The following is a 21,844-nucleotide window of genomic DNA, read 5'->3' on the forward strand; positions in this document are numbered from 1 at the left end:
GTAGCACGTAAAAAACACCTTTTGAGCATGGTTGTTGCTAGTACCACCTGACTGGCCCTCATGCAGTGGTACATAAAAGCACCCACTACACTCTTGGAATGGTTGGTGTTAGGAAGGATATCCAGCAGTAGAAACTTTGCCAGATCAGATAGGAGCCTTGTGCAGCCTTCTGGCTTACCAGTCCTCAAACTGCCCAACCCATGCCAGCATGGAAAGCAGACGTTAAACAACGATGATGATGATGATTATATATATATATCTATATAAACTTTGATAGAGACAGCCTTTAACAATAACCTTCTCAAACACCTGGGATTTCTCTTCCTCCTGAATGACCACCTGTATGGTCTCCTTAACTCTTTAGCATTTAAACTGGCCAGATCTGGCCTCTCACACCTACCCTGCAATGTCATTGACACATCATCAAAATCGCAGAACTACAGGATAATAATACATGATTAATTCAAAACAATATGAATAAACAAGCATTACATTTGACAGAGTAATCTGAACACTGAAGAATTAAAACCCAATCAACTAGAAACACTCTCTCGTTGATCAGTGGGCCCTTGTCCAAGACTTGATGACAAAATAAGAAGACACATATATATGTACACACAAACAAAACTAGTTTCTTTCAGTTTCTATCTAGCAAACCCGTTTGCAAGGCTTTGCTAATTCTTAAAACTTGGCAGAAACATGAATTGAGATTTGTTACTGAATCAGGATGAAAGCTACAAACAAAATGAATGTCTTTTCCCAAAGCTTTATCCATGTAAATGATTAGCCTCAAACTAGATGTGGATCATGTACTCAGCTCAGCTGGATGCTCAGAACGTATTCTGTAGAATAAAGGACACAAGTCTGATGATAATTACATCATTTTAATTAATGAGTTTGATGAACTGTGGACTGTGTGACATCAAACCTGATTTTCTTATAACATGTGTTACTGACTCTAACAACAACAATAACAATTATAAATAATGAGTTGATTACTGAAAGATATAGTTAATCAAGTCAATACTCTACCTCAATTAATTTACTTCATTTGTAGGAAAGAAAAAGTTAACAGTGAAACTAGTTGACCTTAAAACCATAGAGTAGTGAACTGGATACAATTAATCGCTTAACAAGCAATAATTGATTAACACTAATAATTCTCGCATAAATCAATCAAATCAGAGAAACACAGGTCAACATGAGAGTCTCTTATGGTCAGGTAATCTGCTCGAAAGAGCAGACAAACTTATTTCAAATTATACCTTACACTTTTCAAGAAAGATAATGTGTTCTAACTGAAAAAGACAACAACAACAAATGAAAGGAATCTAGCTGTCATTTAGCCCAAGGTCAGCTTTGATTGAGCAAACCTATATAAAACTAAAGGTGTTCCAGCCACGATCATCCTGTCTTTTTCAGACAGCATCTAGGACTACATTATCTGATGTGTCTACATTTACCCAAGACTCTAGAGTGTATCTGTCAATTAAGCTTATGTTTAGTGTAAACTTTCTTCAGCTGAAGAATTATAAAATAGCAATCATCTTAATCCCCATCGTTTTAATGTCCATTTTTCCATGACTGCATAAGGTTTGTTGTTGCAGATATTCCACAGGTGGATGCCCTTCCTTATGCTAACTGTCACCTGTTTCCAAATAAGGTAATATTTCCTCTTGGCCAGACATGTTTTTGTGGAAAGTTGGAAATGAAGGACGTCATTTGTGTGATGGGGAGACTCATTTACAACTACTATGCAATGACAAGAAGATACAAACACTCACACATATATAACATACAATGGGATTCATACAGTTTCCATCTGTCAAACCTGCTCACAAGGCTTTGGTCAACCTGGAGCAATAGTAGAAAGCACTTACCCAAGGTGCCATGCAGTGGGACTGAACCTGAAACCATGTGGTCGGGAAGCAAGCTTCTCAATCACACAGCCATACATGTTTGTGCCCAACAATATTTTAAACAAACAGAAGTGGTTGTTTAGTTGTAAACAACAGAATGACCTTCTTAAACTGGATTTGAATATATTTTCAGAAAGAGGGATCAGAGCAATTAGATGAGAATACACACCACTTTGCTAGACAGGATATGAATAATATAATAATAATAATAATAATACAGGACTTAAACAGTAGCATTAATTACAAGGGTTTGAACTTATTTTAAAGTTGGGAGTTACTAACTGCGCTTTAACCATCGCATATTAACATTAATACTAACTAAGCAAAGGTCAGTACTGCTACCAATGGCCAAGTAGCTGAAGTAATGGACAAAAGTATTCAAGTAATCTAGATTAAAACCTCATTTTGCTGACTGTCCTCCCACTCCCTAACATTAGGGGGTCACAACTAACTCATCACTCCGAACATTATGAATCAAATTACAGGCTGCTAACATATATATGTCAGTAACATCATCACTTTACAACTGGCTCTTGTTACACAGAGCTAAACTAATAAAGTTTAAATATTTCAATTACTACAATTAAGGACACTGCTTAACACAGTTGTTCTAATAAAATCACACATTTCTCATTAATAAAGTAACATAAGACATGCATGGTTGATTCAGCTCAGTTATCTAATATTTTTAAGAGGTCATGGGCCAACAGGTTTTTGGGATTTGACGATATGCCATGAGCCAACAGGTTTTGGGGATCTGACGATAAAGCTAAACCCTTTATGGATGAGAAACCTAAGGTAATCCCATAAACAGGCCTTCCCCAATTTTACTAGGCATAACATTGCACACTCTTAGTTAACACATCTCTAATACACAACTGATTGGGTGTAACATTATAAACACATTTCCTGGTTAATACAGTAACATAATGCATTTATACTAACAGAACTCTGCTGCCAAAATAGACATTACATTATTCTGTTATTTTACAAAGAGGTCAATATTCTATCTCATCAATACTTTTGACACTACAACAATTGTTAAGAATGTTCATTCTGGTACATACGGGTTTTAAACACACACAAAAATTCTACTGAAAGAGGACTGACCTAGGGCTTCATAGTAACAAAAACACATTGGATCAAGGCTGTATAACAACATATACATACACAGCTCTGCTGGTTAAGGGCCAATCTGGGGCTATATACAACATTTATATAAATAGGTCTACCAAATAAGGGCTGACAAACAGTTACACCACAACATAAACACTTATAAGTCTGCTTAAAGACATATAAGTCTGCATAAAAACATATAAGTCAGCTGGTTAAGGGCTAACCTTGGGCTGTATAATAACATATACACAGTGGATCAAGACAATACAACAAACACACAGGTCAGCTAGTTAAGGGCTGACCTAGGGCCACATATAATATATCCATACATAAGTTTGCTCTATCAGGTCTGACATGGGGATATACAAGAACAAAAACACACAACTTGCATATGACAAAGTCATTACATTCCTAGTTGTTCTTAGGGTTCATAAAAGTTTCAAGAACTGATTACTAACTTTGTATTTTAACATAATTGTAAAGACATTCCGTAAACCATTTTTAGATTAGGACACTGCTGGAAAACTTTGTCTTTGTATTGTCATTTAATGAAAGATGCACTGAGGTAAGTTTCTCACTGTCTTCTACAGACCCATCAAATGATTTTGAGTTCAGTACCACAAACTGATGAGTTATCTTCCAGCTTAATAAGGTAAACCCTACAGCAACAGGATATCTATTTATATGTAAGGGGCTGAGAATTGTCAAGTGTTTATTATCATGCTCATCACCACTAACTGTCTTCTTTCTAGCTACTTGCATCCACTCCTATACAATGCAGGGTAGCCATGTATCTCCTCTGTAGCAAGACACCTGAGTTTGTCCCTCTATCATACTTTAGTCTACACTTCACTGAGGAGGTTTTACACCTTTTCCTGTTCTGTCTTGCAAGTTACTCAATGACCTCAGTAGTCAGAGGCACAAAAAAGGAAAAAAAAAACAGTACATACTATAAAGTGGCTGATATTAAGAAGGGCATCCAGCTGTAAAAACATGACAAAGCTGATAGTGGAGCTTGATGCAACCCTGCAGCTCACCAGATCTTATTAGACTGTCTGCCCATGCCAACATAGGAAACAGACAATGATGATGATAACTATTCAAACTGGGTCACTTGACCAGAATATTCTCACTCCAGAGAGTTGTGACCCTCATCTCAACAGACACAAAATAACTGACACCAGTAGAAATTATGAGCAGAATGAGAGCAAATCTGGGTCCAACAATAGGAGATGATGAAAGTGTGAAGATGTCCATCATCTATACCATAATTTAGCATGTAGTTAATTGAATTCTTTGTTTCAAACAACAGTGATGAATAATTGACAATTAAGGGCAGGTATGGTTGTGTGGTTAAGAAGTTTGCTTCTCAGTTACATGGTCTTGGGTTCAAGCCTAATGTGTAGCACCTTGAACAAGTGTCTTCTACCATAGCCCCAGGCCAACTAAGTTCTTTGTGAGTGGATTTGGTAGATGGTAACTGAAAGAAACCGGTCACATGCACATGTGTATGTATGTTTGTATCTCCTTGCCTGGACATTACATGATAGTTGTAAATGATTGCCCCATCAAACAAGCAATGTTGTTTGTTTCCAATCTTTCATTAAAAACACATCTGGCCAAGGAAAATATTACTTTGCTACGAAACAGCTGAGGGTTAGAAACAGGACGGACATCAGGCTATAGATTATTTGCCTCAATAAATTCTGTCCAACCGATGCAATCATGGAAAAGTGGATGTTAAAACAATGATGATGAAGAAGTACAATAAATGGTTAAATCCTTGACCATTGTTCATTATCAGAAATATCCAACTATTCTTTGAGGTGGCATGGTATTCATACCTCCTCCAAGAGTCTTAGTTACATAAATAAAATGAAAATAACTACAAGCAAGTAGGTCTGGATCATAAACTCAACTCACTGAACACATTTAACTGGATGGACCTCATCAATCTCACAAATATGAGAGAAATAATTAGAGATCTACTGTTGCTTACATCATGATTGGCATCATTGTTGTCATTTTAGCAGTCATTTTCTGTGCTTGCTCGAGTCAGATGCAATTTGTCGATGCCAGATATTTTATGGTCGTCAATCCTCACCTGTTTCCAAGAAAAGTCATATTTCCCCCTGACCAGATATGTTTTCACAGAAGATTGAAAATGGAAGACACTTGTATGATAGTGGTACAACTACAACATGATATTAAGACAAAGAGAAAGACAAATGCACACATGCACACACACATTATGAGCTTCCTTTATTTTCTGTATACAAAATCTACAAGGTATTGGTCAGTCTGGAGCTGTAGTAGATGACACTTATTCAAGGTGCAGCCACAAAGTGAAACTGAACCCAGAACAATGTGGTTTCAAACCAGACAGCCATGTTTGCACCAAGTGTGTGTGTGTGTGTGTGTGTGTGTGTGTGTGTGTGTGTGTGTGTGTGTAAGAGACAGATTTCATATATATATATATAATATATATATATATATATATATATATATATATATATATATATATATATATATATATATATATATTTATTTATTCTTTGCTTTTATTTTTCTACTTGTTTCAGTCATTTGACTGCGGCCATGCTGGAGCACCACCTTTAGTTGAACAAATTGACCCCAGGACTTATTCTTCGTAAGCTTAGAACATTATTCTATGAGCCGAGCCACTAAATTACAGGAATGTGAACACACCAACAGACACAAAATAATGGTGTGGGGAACAAACATAGACACACAAGCATATACACACACACATGTATACAACGGGCTTCTTTCAGTTTCTGTCTACCAAATCCACTCACACGGCTTTAGTTGGCCCAAAGTTATAGTATAAGACACTTGCCCCAAGGTGCCATGCAGTGGGACTGAACCCAGAAACATGTGGTTAGTAAGCAAGCTACTTACCACACAGTCACTCCTGTGTCTAAATATATATATATATATATATATATTTACACATATGTATGTGTTTGTGTGTGTGTGTATATATATATATATATATATTATATATATATATATATATATATATTACAACCTTATAGCAGTTAGATACAGCCATAGCTTGGTCAGTCACTACCTCATATGTTCTTAAAATTTAAATCTACATCTTTGTCTGTATATCTACCTTCTCTATAATGTTGCTACTTGATTTGAAAGCTTTTGTATTATTGGAAAACCTATATAATTGGCTGATGAGCACTCAGCATATTAAATCTGTTGTAATACTTACAACTTTTAATAAAATGATGTAGTGCGAAACAATTGTACCAAATTACCGGAGTCATTCTTGTTGCTTATTTTGATTATAATCACCCCGCAAATTTTTATGGATAACACCATACAAAATTCTGGTGCATCTAAATTAAGTATCATATTCATTCGAATCTAAATTTTTGCTGAACTTATATATATATATATATATGTGTATATTTATGTATGTGTATATATATATTTGTGTATATTTATGTATGTGTATATATATATATATATATATATACTGTTGTGTCTGGGGAGAATAATTTCTTTTTGTGCCTTATAATGTAACACAATCACCGGTAAAATTTCCACTTATTTCTTGTTTTTATTTTCCTAAAATTTTCATTGTGTCTTGCAACCTTTCCAATAGTCTTGACTGTCCGTTATTTACACTGCGTTCCTTTTTGTTTGTTTGTGCGCATGTGTGTGGGTCAGTGTGTGTGCCTATGCATGCATGTGTGTGTGTGTATGTATGTATGTATGTGTGTGTGTGTGTGTATGTATGTACGCATGTGTATGTATGTATATATATGTGTGTGTGTGCATCTGTATGTATGTATCCTGTATATTCATGTGCTTGCATGTCCGTGTTTGTGTATTTTCTATGTATGTATGTGTGTGAGCGTGTGTTTGTATATGTATGCACCTCTGTCTCCTTGTGTGTGCATGTGTGTGTTATGCAACTATGTACAGACGAATAGGTACATAGGTTATAAGGACAGACAAGCACACATAAGCAAATAGAGACTGACACACACGATCATATATACACACACACTTTACTCCACACAAGGACACATATGGAGACATGGATCCACACATATAGAGATGCACATCCATCCATACATACAAACATGGTACACAGTTGCATAACACACACACGTGTGTGTTGGAATGTTTTTATTTTGATCAGTAAAAACTCATGCATCCTTAGAAATCCCTTATTGCTGAGGAGTTCAGCTAACAACCTGACTCTTTAATTAAGTAAGTTTTTTAGTTGGTTGCAAAAAAGAGAAAAAAGGCTTATTGGTCAGGTTAGCTTATTTACTCATTAATTCACTAATTCAAACTATTACAAAGCACTGGATTATATTCCTCTGACCACCTCCTCATATGTTCCCAGTAAGACTCCAACCACAGGTTTTCAATACTATATTAATTCTATTGAATACCAAGTTTATAATAACCATTGTTAAAGAACTTAAACTGAGTATATCATAATAAACTATGAACAAAATTACACCAACACACAAATTATTTACTCAGCAAGAATACTGATAAGATGAGGATGTTATCAGGATAGGATGCTACAGCAATTATATGATGTTACTATAATTAGCAGCTGATTAGAGAGAAGTGCTTATGTTCACAATTTGAGCCAATGAGACAAACAGACAGATCTTTTAGAAAACAAGATAATTAAGAAACCGAAAGACTAAAGAGGCTGATATTTTTTCATCGGTCAAATGCCTCATTTATAAGCTTCCTTCCATTCCTAATATTGGTTATTTTCCCCTCCCTGTTATTTGGTTACATCTTCTAGAACCAATACATATGCAACTCAAAATCAATACATGTCTTCTAACAGCTCTAAACAGTATTCTTACATTCACTGCTTGTTGTAATGTCTCATAGCTAAGCCTGTATGCCATAGTTCCACAATAAACAACACACACACACGCACACAAAATTCTTCTTTATCAAAATTTAACATTTTACAAGTTAAGCTATAAAAGTACTGACCAATATAATATTCAATAGCATCTTTAGACAACTGCCAAGCATTTAACCTAACAACCAGGTTGCTTTCTTGACTGGGCAATGTACATTAACAATATAAAGAATATGCAAACAAAGCACAGTATATACATACATAAGAGGCATGGTACACTAATAACTGGTAGCAGACAGACAATAAGCAGTAGACATCAGCAACAGACTGTGCACTAGCAGTGGGCTCCAACAATGGGCAGTGGGCACCAGCAACAGGCAGTGGGCACCAGCAACAGGCGGTGGGTGCTAGCAGCAAGCTGTGGGACTAACAATAAGCAGCCCACAGTGACACAAAGCAATGTGACAACTGAATCACAAGTGGACCATAGTTTATTTAATATTCTAAAGAATTGCAAGAATTTTTCCATTAAGGTACCATTATCTTTGAGGAAGCTAAGATATTTTTTACAATTTAGTTTCTGAATACAGAAACAAAAAAAGCTGAAAGAAATGAAACCCAATAAACTTCAGGTGGTGGAGGGGCTTTTTTTTAAGGGGTGGAGGTCTTGAGGATTTGGACTCATAAGGACTACAACCCCATTTTCATGGTGAATAGAGACAAAAGTCAGAAAATTCCCTGGAATGAGATGGCAGCCTATTGTAGAGTTCAAGGCCAGCAATTTCTAGAGGAGGGACAAGGTGATTACATTGACCCAAGTACTTCAATGGTACTTCATTTTATTGACACCAAAAGGAACAAAGTTGACCTCAACCAAATTTGAACTCAGAATGGAAAAAAAACAGAAGAAAGACCAGAAGGCATTTTGTCAGAGATGCTAATGATTCTACTGGCTCATAGTCTACAGAACGGTAAACATTGGCACCGAAATAGAAACTGGTTCATAAGAATGATAAAGTAAAATGATGGCAGTTGTATTTAGGAAGGAGAGAAATAACTTCAGTTATTAGAGTCATAAAGTGGATTATGTCAGTGATAAATCACCATGGTTACGCTGTTCTACCAGTAAATAGCTCTACTAACAACTAAAGTACAATCATTAGTTTTGGTGAGAATCAACTTTGAATGGCCTCAATATTTACAGAATTGTACTTTAGATGGAAATGAAACTAGAAACTGAGGTAAGATGTTGGGCTGGAATTGAGTGGTGTTGGGTATGACTGTTGGCATATAAGAATGTCTGTGTGTGAGTGTATGTGAATGTGTGTATGTGAATGTGTGTGTGTTTGAATGCAGTGTTAATGAGGTGCAGAGCATGATGTTGGTGTGGTGGACTGCTTTGGAGTGGAGTGCTGCATCAGTGTGCAATTTGGTGTGAAGTGTACTTTTGTTACAGAGAATGATGCTGAAGTGGACTGCAGTGTTGATGTTGAGTGTGGAATTGGTGCAGATTAGAGTATTAGTGTAGTGTTGGTGGTGGGGTATGGGTAATGGTTAACAGAATATATTTCTCTCTTTTTCTTCAGAAACTGAAAATGAATTGACTTGAAGAAGTTTATTATTCAAGCTAATAAAATGTCTGAAAATAGCCGACTGACAAACAAAAAATTGAGATAAAAGATTAATTTATTTGAGAGAAGAGAACGTGTTCTGCACGTGAGAGAATAGCAGAGAAAATCCTATCAGGAGAGAATTATTAGGGATTATTATGACCAAAGTGTTTGATTATATAAAAGAAACATCTAAGCAGCAGATAATCTCAACACAGCTTATAGCAAACAATTACATGAATCTCACAGAAACAGATTATTCTAGTCCAGAGATTAACAGAGATTAATTCAATATGAAAGTGGAATTACCTCATGAGAATGTACAGAACAAAAAAATCTTTTTTATTCTTATTTTTTGTTTTATTTATAAATGTTCTTATTTTTTGTTGACGGCGGGGAGAACTGTTTATAAATATTTATATAATTAGGGGAAATATTACTAGCTTTTAGCATTTTAGGACAGTAGGGTAAAGGTCAGCCAATACTATAAGAGCGTTAAAGGTCACATAAATACTGAGCTTCTGATAATTATCAATACTGGCCTCACCACCACACACCAATGATTTCTTTCTTTCTAACATTTAGCTGCCAGTGTATTAATTTCTTTTGTGCAATAGTTGTACATGTGCATACATGTAGAACTTAGAAAGAATGTCACCCATCCCTTCGTTCCTAGTCATACACAAGCTCCTCTCTTGTATCTTTGATGATCATCTACTTTTCTTTCTCCATTTCTGTGTCATCATCATCGTTTAACGTCCGCTTTCCATGCTAGCATGGGTTGGACGAAAGTAAACAATTTCTAATAAAGGCACATGACCACACCTTTCTAAGTCGGGGGGGCGGCAGTAGAGTGGGGGGGGGGGTAGTTGATTCAATCAGCCAGACAAGACAACAGGTATTTTATCTCATCACTCCAAGAATGATAAATAACAAAGTTGACTTTTGTGAGATTTGTGTTGAGAACCTAAAGAGTTGTAAATACAGCAAAGATGTGTGTGTGTGTTCTCAATGAACTTACAAGTGTGGGTTGGACAGGTCACGAACACTATAATTTACCATACATATAAATATACGCAGGCCTGGTTTAATGATTTTTCTCCTCTCTGTTTATCTCTCTCAAAATAAAGTACATTTCACCATCAACTTACATCATTCTCTCATATCATCATCATCATTTAACGTCCGTTTTTCATGCTAGCATGGGTTGGACGGTTCGACCAGGGTCTGGTAAGCCATAGAGGCTGCACCAGGCTCCAGTCTGATTTGGCAGTGTTTCTACAGCTGGATGCTCTTCCTAACGCCAACCACTCTGTGAGTGTAGTGGGTGCTTTTTACGTGCCACCGGCACAGGGGCCAGACGAGGCTGGCAAACGGCCATGATCGATTATATATATATAATTAGGGTTCAGCAAAAATTGCTTCACCACATTCTGGTAAAATTATTAATTAATTAATTAATTTTACCCTTTATTATTATTGAAAATATATGTGTATGTATGTATGTATATATATATATCCAATATCTCCAACACATTTACTCTGTCTACATCAGCCTATATCTTTTGATACACATCTAACTTAAACCTGTTCTTATTAGTATTGCACATCCAATGGACCATATTGAGCTTAGTTCTCTGCAAGTCATGTGCATGCACTGACCATTCACCACCCTAACCCATCATAACCTACATGTCATAAAGGGTCCACAAGACACAGCACATATTTCACAAACACAAACCATACATAATGTTGTCCATGTTTCACTACCCTACCCCATCCCACATCTCGTACACACCACATGTAGTCCTATCCATGTTTCACTTCCCTACCCCATCACACATCTCGTACACACCACATGTAGTCCTCTCCATGTTTCACTACCCTACCCCATCCCACATCTCATACACACATGTAGTCCTCTCCATGTTTCACTACCCTACCCCATCCCACATCTCGTACATTCCACATGTAGTCCTCTCCATGTTTCACTACCCTACCCCCATCCCACATCTCATACACACATGTAGTCCTCTCCATGTTTCACAACCCTATCCCCATCCCACATCTCGTACACACATGTAGTCCTCTCTATGCTTCACTACCCTACCCCATCCCACATCTCGTACATTCCACCAATAGTCCTCTCCATGTTTCACTACCCTACCCCATCACACATCTCGTACACACACATGTAGTCCTCTCCATGTTTCACTACCCTACCCCATCCCACATCTCGTACACACACACATGTAGTCCTCTCCATGTTTCACTACCCTACCCCATCCCACAACTCATACACACCACATGTAGTCCTCTCCATGTTTCACTACCCTACCTTAAGCACGATTAACTGCATCTCACAATAACTAAAATAACAAAAGTTATTATAATTGATACTTTTAATATCATAAATGAAAACATTTAACAGCTCAGTTGGTTGGGCCAACAAATGACCATTATGGTGTTGTTGCTGATGCTGGTGACAATGATGACAAATGTCTTAGAAAACAGAAACAGAAATGATTCAAAAAGACACCATTGGTAAAGTGCCATAATAAACTAGAGATCTGACTGACGCGTCACTGAGTGGAAGTTAGTTCAAGAGTTACATTATACCAAGTTAGTTTTGAACTTTAACCCTTTAGCATTTAAACTGGCCATATCCGGCCAAAAGTATTCTACATGTTCTATGTTCAAACTGGCCAGATCTGGTCTCTTACACCAACCCTACAATATCTTTTAAAAAATTAACAGCTACCTCATAAAAATCTCAAAGCTCCAAGATAATGCATGGTTAGTTCAAAACAATGAGGACGAAAAAGCTTTAATTATGGCAGAATAATGTGAACACTAAATGGTTAACTATTCCTTAATTAATAACATAACTACTGGGAAGGACATTAGAATAAATTATCAAAACAGGGACCAAATCTTGACCATAGTGATTTTTGATATAATCTCCATGTAGTTCATACAATTGTTATACTTGACCAAAACTAACCAATTGATCCACTGGCTCATTGTCCACCACAACAGAGCACTCTGCTATATCAATCTCAATTATAATTCTCGGAATAAAATTGTACCGTGTACAGCACATCACACAAGATGGGGTCACTCAAACTGCTAGAAACAATAGCTACATCTCTCTCGAATCCTACTTGTCGGGTGGGGAAGTATACATTGAATTATATGAGTCTATATACACAAATGAATAACATGTGATGGTCATGGCTAGAATGTATTTGACCTGGGACTAAAGAACAACAACATTATTCCATGAGGAGTTCAACCTGGTCAACTGATTTACTAGAAATAGTAGCTAAATCTGTCAAATCACACCCTACCATCCTAGATGCATAAAAAGTGGTCATGGTTGGAATGATACCAACAGCTGATGTGCATTAGTTATGTTAAGCTGAAACTCTCATTTAAATTTGACATCAATATAACAAAATGTTAAAAAAAAATACCAACACTGGACAAACTGGTGAACATGTAAAGCAGTCAGTCGGTGGAGCAATTATTGACTGTGAATGTAGTAGAACCAGTTTTAGATTAAAGCTGTGCATCTTTATATAACAATGCAAGGTCTACTAATAAATTTTCCCCACCACTACCTATACATCAACAGTAAACTTCCTTAGTAGATTTATATCATATTGAATATAAAATCTCATGGTTAAATCTTTTGATAGCAATCCATATGAGACCACCCTTGGTTTTGTGGTATAAATTTCCTGCTTCAAAGCGATCTAATTAAAAACCTTGCACCGAAATTTAATGTTAGTTCCAAAGACTAGGTTAATAATGCCAAAGTTTTGTTACCCGCTGCCTTCTTCATTTTTTAAAACAATTAATGAAAATATCCAAGAATTAACCTATGATCAACCCTCACCCAGAAGACCTATAATTAAGAACACCTTAGCCACAGCCATTAACTCCTATACAAATTTTTCTAGAACTATATCCTGTAATGTGTGCTTCCTTTTATAATATGCAAGGTTGTGATTCAAAGGAACATTGACTGCTATTTCTAACAGTCTATGTGACTACATAAAGGTAGTCTTGGTACATTAATTATTTGTTGCTCCAGTTTCCCTCTCAATTGGCTGTGATGAGGAACATGTCCAGTCACACTTCATATTCTGATCCAACTTCATGCATGGCAATTATTATTATCATTGTTATTATTATTATTATTATTATTTCTACATAGCATAGAAACCCATACCCAAGCACTGTCACCCTTTGCTCTAACAAGACTTTGACACTAAAGCTGTAGCAGTAATTATCAAACACTGTGATGCACTAGAGATTTTGGCACAAGCTCAGCAATTTTAGGGGAAGGGATAAATTAATTGCATCAACTCCCAGTGCTCAGCTTGGTACTTATTTTAATGACCCCAAAAAGAAGAAAGACAAAGTCAACCTGGGCAGTATTTGAACTCAGAACATTAAGAGCCAGAAGAAATGCTGCTAAGCACTTTGGCCAACATGTTAACGATTCAGCCAGCTTGCCATCTTCAAGCTTTTTAGACTGACAATGAAGGAGTGGAGGCCAGAGCTGGGGAATCTTGCAGGAATTGATTTCAACTCTTCTTATCAATTACTGCATTTTTTCTTTCCAGATAAACTGACATCTGACTGTTGAAAGAACACTTCAAAAGTAACAAGTAGCGACGTCTCTTGAAAATGGACAAAATCTGGCATCGTGGTATTATCAAGTACCTACAGAAAAGGGGGTTTAGCCCCCAAGGACATTCATGCTGACATGGTTGCTACATTAGAGGATGATGACCCAGTTTTATCAACAGTGCAAAAGTGAGCAGCTGGATGTTGGAAGGGAAGGGAGAGTCTTGAAGATGACTCAAGGTCTGGATGTCCTGCAATTGCTACTCCTGAGGAAAACATTGATTGTGTTCACCACATGCTGATGGAGGGCAGGCAATTGGCTATAAATCAAATAATGTTATTAGCATGTCCATGAGAAAGTTGAGAATCTTCTGCACAAGGAATTTGGCACGAAGGTTTCTGCTTGGTAGATGCCACATCTTCTGACACCTAATCAAAAGTGCACTAGGCTGATCACATCACGGGAAAGTCTAACATCGTTTCTGGCAGATCCAGCTGCTTTCCTTGAACATTTCCTAAGCCAGGATGAGCTTTCAGTTCATCACTTTGAGCTAGAGACAAAGGGACAATCCGTGCCCGGGAAAAATCCCTCCTCACCTGCAGGGAAGGTGATGGCCTCAGTTTTTTGGGATGTAAAAAGCATTGTGTTTATTAACCATCTTCAAAAGGACAACACCATCAATAGGAGAGTACTATGCCACCTTGTTGAGGCAGTTACAAAAGGCTATCACGACTAAACATTCAGGAAAATTGATGCAAGGGGTCTTGATTTATCAGGACAATGCTCCAGCACATGAGTCATTGATTTCAATGGCTGCTGAGCATGACTGTGGCTTTGAACTGGTTGATCAACGTCTCTACTCTCTTGAATCTGACTCCATCTGACTATCATCTGTTCCCCAACATGAAAAAATACTTGGCTGGGAACCAGCATCATGGTGATGTCATATCTGCTGTTGATGACATTTTTGACCAACAAGAAGAAAGCTTCTTCATGAATGAGATCCAAGCACTGCAACACTGGTGGAAGTAGTGCTATGCTGAAAAATGAACCTCATTTGGTTACATTCCAAGAGAGTATTAATGTTTGAGTATTTTTTTAAAACCATATTACTCATAATTTTGCAATACATAAATAGTAGATGCTGACATAACAGTTTTGTTAAGGAGCTTGCTTCCCAACCACATGGTTTTGGGTTAAATTCCACTGCATGGCCCCTTGGGGAATTACAGCCTTGTGAGTGGATTAGGTAAACAGAAACTGAAATAACCCCACCATATATGCTTGTGTGTATGCATGTCTTGTCTTGACATTGTGTGACAGTTGTAAATAAATGTCACCATCAGACATTCATTTCTATTATTTCATGAAAACATGTCAGGCTAAGAAAAGATATTCCCTTGCTCAGCAACAGGTGATGGTTAGTGACATAAAAGGCATCCAGCTGTAGAAAACTTGCCTCAACAAATTCCAACTCATGCAATCATAGAAAAGTAAATGTTAAAACAACTATGAAGTATGATTAGTAAAACAAGATACTTTTCAAATTTAAAATGTTTTTGTTCAACTCTCCATATTAAGTGTACCAATAATTTTTTTTAAATTTAATCTACAGTAAACAGTTAATATCTAGTGTGTCACCACAAAAGACTAACAATTAATGTCTAAAAACAATCCACATATGACACCTGAAATTTGCATTCATTCTTTTGATACCAACCAACCAACCTCCCTACCTAAAACAGTACCTGGTTCTACAAACATCCTGGTTTTAAAGTGATCTAAATTAAAACTTTCTATCAAGATGATGTATCAATTTATCTTTTAAAAACCAGTTTAATAATGGTAAATTTAGTTTACTAAGTTCGTAATTATTTTCCAAATTAATTGAAACAAAACACAGAAATATGGTAACAAAAGGGTTAAATTACAGACACTCAGAAAATTCTAGATTCAATTAAATTGGTAACAATAATGGATTAAGTCCTTAACCATTAACTCACAGAAGGCTGCAACTAGTTACTACGTGGAAATACAGTCTAAATAGCTGTAAATAGGTACTATGTAGTGGTACAGTTTACATCCATGCAAATAGGTAGCGTGTAAAAATACAGTCTACAGAGTGATAAATAGGTGCCATGTGGAAGTACAGTGTACACAGCTGAAAACTGGTACCACATGGTGGTGCAGCCAGCAAAACTGTAAATAGGGGCGGTATGGCAGTACAGTTGGTTTAGTTGTAAACAGGCACCAAGGGGAAGTACACTCTGCATAGTTGTAAATAAGTACCACATGATGGTATAAACTACAGAGCTGTGAATGGGTACCATAAGGAGGTATAATCTACTTGGCAGGAAATAGATGCTACGTGAAGTAGCTGTACACAGTATAAGTGAATGCTTTGTTAGTTGGCAAAGTTTGGTTCAAACAGTAAAATATTGACACTCCAAGACTGACAGGGTTTCTCAGCATCTAGAAATCTGGGATAAACTCCAACCCACCTTTACACAGTGTACCAAAATACATGTATGTGCACACACACCATAAAACAGATACACACACAGAATGTGTAAAAAGAAAAAAGTCAATGGTAACGAGTAAATGAATGAGATATTAATGCAGAGAGACAAGAATCCATAGCTTATTGAAACTGTTGGTTTTGTGCCACAAGAACTGTGACGTTCACAGCAGGGAAACAGGGTAAGGAGATGGTTGTGGGGTATGAAGAGGGAATGAAGAGTGATGGAAATAGTGATGGTGACTGGGGGACTGTGGCAGGTTTACCTTAGGTATAAGTATATACAGATGTGTGTGTATGTATGAGAGAGTGAGAGAGAGAGTTCTTTGTATATAACTGAAAGACTGCGTGAGAGAGAAAAACTCCATAAGTCCCAGTGAGAGAGACTTGAGTTATATTTACAGTAGATGGAGTAAAATCCAAGCGAACACAAAGAAGTTACATGTCCATCATCATTATTTTGTAATATTTGGTATAATGCTACAAACATCGAGGAAGAGATGGAGTAGATGTGATCGACCAGTGCTTGACTTAAGCTAAATTTAAACTTCGGTAGTAACAATTCTGGATAGAATATAGTGGAATTGGAAAAGAAGATTTTGGTGTCTTTTCAGATTCTGTGTTCAAATCTTGTCAAAGTTGACAATGCCGTACCTCCTCTGGGGGTCGATAAGTCTTCGAAATACAAAGAAAGTCGGTTCAGTGCATGGTCTCCACAAGCATTATCGCTAAGCAACCAAATCTTCTTCAAAACCACACTGGTGTTTTTGATAAAGTATAATACATTAGAAAAGATTGATTGATTACAGCCAGAACACTTTTGATCATAGGTTTAGTCTGTCTGGACTGACCGGGGGTTAAACGGTATATTATGGTCTTGTGACAATGTAAGAAGAAAAATCAATAACAATTTCTTAACGGCAGGTAAAAATGAGATTTGGTGACATACAATCACAATAATTACATTATAACCAAAGCATGATTCTACTCCATCTAGAATACACGTGAATATTGATGTTTCTAACATTAAAGACATAGCTATCTTCAAAAATGTGTAAAGATCAATAACATCTGAAATTTATTCCCTGGAAGGCAAGGATTATTGAGAGCGACTGAAAGAGATGAAGGTCTGTTCAACAGAATGAACACCAGAGTTATGCCAATCTATATCTAGAAACTTGCAAAACCTGACACCACAGAAAACAAAGATTTTCATAATGTCAAGAGAAGAACATCTTTCCAATGTACACCAGTTGCTCAAATGAAGCAGAGACACTGGGAGGAAATTCGTCCCAAATCACAGGTTGAAAACTCCTAACGCATTGTGTCAAAAGAAGGCAAATTTTGACAAATACCTATGAACAATTTCAAACTGAAAACGAATTCCTTATTACAGATGGTAAAGGAGTTAAATTCAAACCTTGGAACATTCTAACAACCATTAGAAATTCTTACCGACACAAGGGCAAAAAATTGTTTTGTCAAAGACATTAGCGACGTCAGTGAAATTAAATCAACTGGTTACAACCGAGTTGAAAACTTTGCACAATAATTTCTCTTCATAAAAACAATGAGGAAAGAGTGTGGGAGGGAAGAGAATACGATGATTTACGTGAAACCCGTTATTAAACCCTTCAACTTGGATAAAGCAAAAAGGTTTATTTTGTGTGCTAACCTCAACCATCCTGTCTGTTTCAATTAGGCCAGTGCCTGCTTAGCCTATCCATAAGGTTTTACATACCTATAGGTGAAACGAATGAAACTGTATAAGCCATAAGGTTCACCCTGATTGAGCAAATCTATGAACACAAGCTTTCAGGGGTGACCATCCTGTAGTTTTTTTAGGAATACATCCCTTATTTAAGATTCTCAGGTGTGAGTCAAGATTTTGGCTTCTGTTTCTAGCAGGTAATTGGTTGGAAGAGACACAGGTGAAATATAAGGCTGAGCACTTTTGCTCACCAATTCTTCTACTATAATAATAACAAGAAGAAGAAGAATTGTATCAGTCAATCAAGAAATTCTATGAGGGTGCTTGCTAGAGAAAATCTCAACTTTAAGTACATCAATATTGTAATAAAATCAACACTCAGAACTGATGAAAGTGCTGAAAGAGTTGCCTTGCTCGTTATTATGATAGAAACAATAAGACTAAGAACAAAGGAGGAGAGTTGTTGAAGAGAGACAATATTCGAGATAAACACTTAAATCTAGTCTGTATTGTCAACAGACAATGAAGAGACAGTAAACAGCATTGAGAACTAAGGAAGATGTCTTAGACTGTTCTCGACACCTGTATCTTCCCATTCCTTCTGGCCTCTGAACAAAAAACTCAGACGTTAACAAATTATACAGCCGTGATACACAAATTTCACACGCACACACATACGTGCATGTGCAAGTTGACAGTGACTTTGCAGTTTCGGTTCCTTAGATTATAGGAAGCGACGAAATCAACAGAACGAAAACTTCGCAAGCACTGTCAATAGAACCTATGTAAAAATAAAACTAGATATGATACTTCATTCAGTTAAATATATTGAGTGATCCTTCGCTTTAAATATAAACTATATACATAAGGTATAACACTTTATACGTTTATACACAGTTGTGAATTTCATTTTGTTTACTTCCTACTTATAAACGATGGGACTACCTATGTTGTTGAGGCACACAGTTACACACACGTGTGTGCGTATATATTTATATATAACTGCATTGCGTTAAATGGACTTTAAAAATCCACAATATTACACGTGTAATGAGAGAGAGAGAGAGAGAGAGAGAGAGAGAAGGTTTATAATAATAAATGTAACAGAAAAATCTTATCGAGAGATACATTATAAAGAATAAGAGCTTTAAAAAAAAATCTGCACAGAAATAGTTAATATAAAACAAAATAGTGAATATAATCATTAGTAAATTAAAAAAACAATGACAATTGATTAAGAAAAGGAAAAAGAAATAGTGAATATCGTGTGTGGGTTTGTGGTGAGACTTGGTAAGTGGCAGACATAAATGTGGAAAGAAAGAAGAAATAATATATTAGATGGAGTGGAACAAACCTCTTCGACTGAGAGTGGCATACATATTCTGTATTCTTTAATATACATTGTCTTTTTTTATTATTATTATTATTTCTTGTGTTCTCCAATTACTTTGACTGGACTTTGGCAGGGCAGGCTTGAAGAAGCGTTTCACTATAAATATAGAGGCGATGTTTATTGTTCACTACAAGTTAGTATTTAAACAATAGCTGGAAGGAGATGATGAAATTGGCCGCGATGTAAGCTGTTTGTTATATATTTAAGATGCGAATGAAAATTAGTCGTCAACACTTTGAACAGCCGGTCGAGTGAAAGGTCAGTGTTTGGTGGTTCCCAGGTAAACAGTGTGTGCAGATGCACTGTCGTTGGTGCACTGCAAGACAACGACTGAGGCTAGTAAGTTGTTGGAGCAACATCTTCAATAAGCCATGTGCTTGCCGTGATTCGAGGACCGCCTCCAGCGACTCCCTTCTTTTTCTACTCCGTCTCTTCCTCACACACCTTCCTCGCTTCTTTCAACTCTTCCTTTCACCATCTCTCCCACCTTCACCAATTAACACATAACACTTTCAGGTGATGTTCACCGTGAAACCTACTTTACTACTTACCCTCGCTCCTCACCTCTTTCTTCTATCCCCCTCTCTCTCTCACTTAAGCTACTTACTTGTCATTCTTTCTATCTCTCTCTTTCTCTCGCTAAGCTACTTACTTTTCTCTCTACTTTTTCCTTTCTACTACCCTCCACTCCCTCTCTTTCAGGCCTCCTAATAACCCCTCACTATCTCACTAATCTATATTTTGTCTACTGCTCCCTCCTCTCTCTCTCTCTCTCTCTCTCTCTCTCTCTCTCTTTGCAGCCTCCGCTGTTTACCCACCTCTCTTCTCTCTCTCTCTCTCTCTCATCGATATTCCCAGGTTTCACATCCTGTTGCATTCTATCGATCAGTTTGCTATAACATTCGAGCGGTGCAATTGAGACAGGGAGGTGTTGGATTACATACACACTTCACAGTATTTAGATTTCGTTCTCTTCTGTAATTGACTTTTTCTCTTATCCTCCCAGGTCCAACCAATAACGTAATTTACTTTTAAATTATTACAGATAGTTATTGGTTGATTGAATTAACCCTTACGATACTAGTTTCGTAGAAGTTAGAGAACGAAAGTTGAAGTCATCTCTGGCAGCATTTTTAATTGAGTTGCTACCCCTTCTCATAGTTGTGTAATGAATTAAGCGTTCTCCAGTATAAACATTAGCATTGCACCAGATCTAGGCGACTCACTGGCAATGTGAATAAAACGTATTTGTTCCATCTTTGCGTTCGAATCGTGCCAAGGTCAACTTGGCCTTTCGACTCTTTCAGTACTAATCCAAGGCAGCGGATTAGTGAAATTGTAAATAAAATTTAAAAAAACAAAAATCATTGGACAAGATGCTTTGCAGTATTTGTTCTAAATGGCTCTTTGCGTTCTGAGTTCAAATTCTGCCATGGCTACTTAGGTGGTAGACTTGACTCAACGTCCAGTTTAACACGTCAGCCTGACACCTTTGGAGGCCTTTAACAGAGTCTATATGGGCCAGGTTTCCTCCTTTGAGGGTATCTTCTCTCTCACTAGTCTTAAAGAATTTTTATCTTTTATTTATTCAAGTCATGCTGGAGCACCGCCTTGAAGGGTTTAGTTGCACAAATCGCTCCCACTACATATTTTTAAAGCTAGGTACTTATTCTATGGGCCCCTTTGTCAGACTGCCAAGTTACAGGGACACTGGGTGTCAAGTAGCAACAGGGAACAAACACCTAAAGATACACACACACATAGATATAGTAATACAACAGGCTTCTTTCAGTTTCTATCTACCAAGGCTGCAGTAGATGACAATTGCCCAGGATGACATGTAGTGGGACTGAACTCAAAATTATATGATTTGAAAGCAAACCTCCCGCCACACAGCCCTGGCTGCACCTTTGACTGAAAGCTAAAAATAAAATCATTTGACAGTGAACTGTGTTGGGGAAGGAATCTTAATATGGTACCTGCTTTCAGCTAAGTGGACTGTGCTATATATCAGTCATTTCACTGGTAGTGAAATGTGATGTAGTTAGCTTCT

The 21,844-nt window shown here is 36.9% G+C and overlaps 1 protein-coding gene and 1 long non-coding RNA gene across 2 annotated transcripts in view; both read right to left on the bottom strand.

Annotated features, from left to right (window-relative positions):
- LOC115215711 (cytoplasmic phosphatidylinositol transfer protein 1) overlaps positions 1-20,342 on the bottom strand; it is a 71,235-nt gene extending 50,893 nt beyond the window's left edge. The window contains exon 1 of the mRNA XM_029785003.2: positions 19,753-20,342. Coding sequence (XP_029640863.1) covers positions 19,753-19,800 — 48 coding nt within the window. The 5' untranslated portion in view covers positions 19,801-20,342. The remainder of the gene's footprint in view (positions 1-19,752) is intronic.
- On the bottom strand, positions 4,807-14,425 carry LOC118764813. Its single transcript, XR_005000625.1, has 4 exons — positions 14,147-14,425; positions 11,667-11,674; positions 8,084-8,098; positions 4,807-4,817 (listed from the first exon to the last, which is right to left on the bottom strand). It is a non-coding gene; the product is annotated as an uncharacterized LOC118764813 (long non-coding RNA).
- Positions 20,343-21,844: the final 1,502 nt, after the last annotated feature.

This window comes from Octopus sinensis, linkage group LG9, assembly GCF_006345805.1.
Source record: "Octopus sinensis linkage group LG9, ASM634580v1, whole genome shotgun sequence".
Classification (NCBI taxonomy): Eukaryota; Metazoa; Mollusca; class Cephalopoda; order Octopoda; family Octopodidae; genus Octopus; species Octopus sinensis.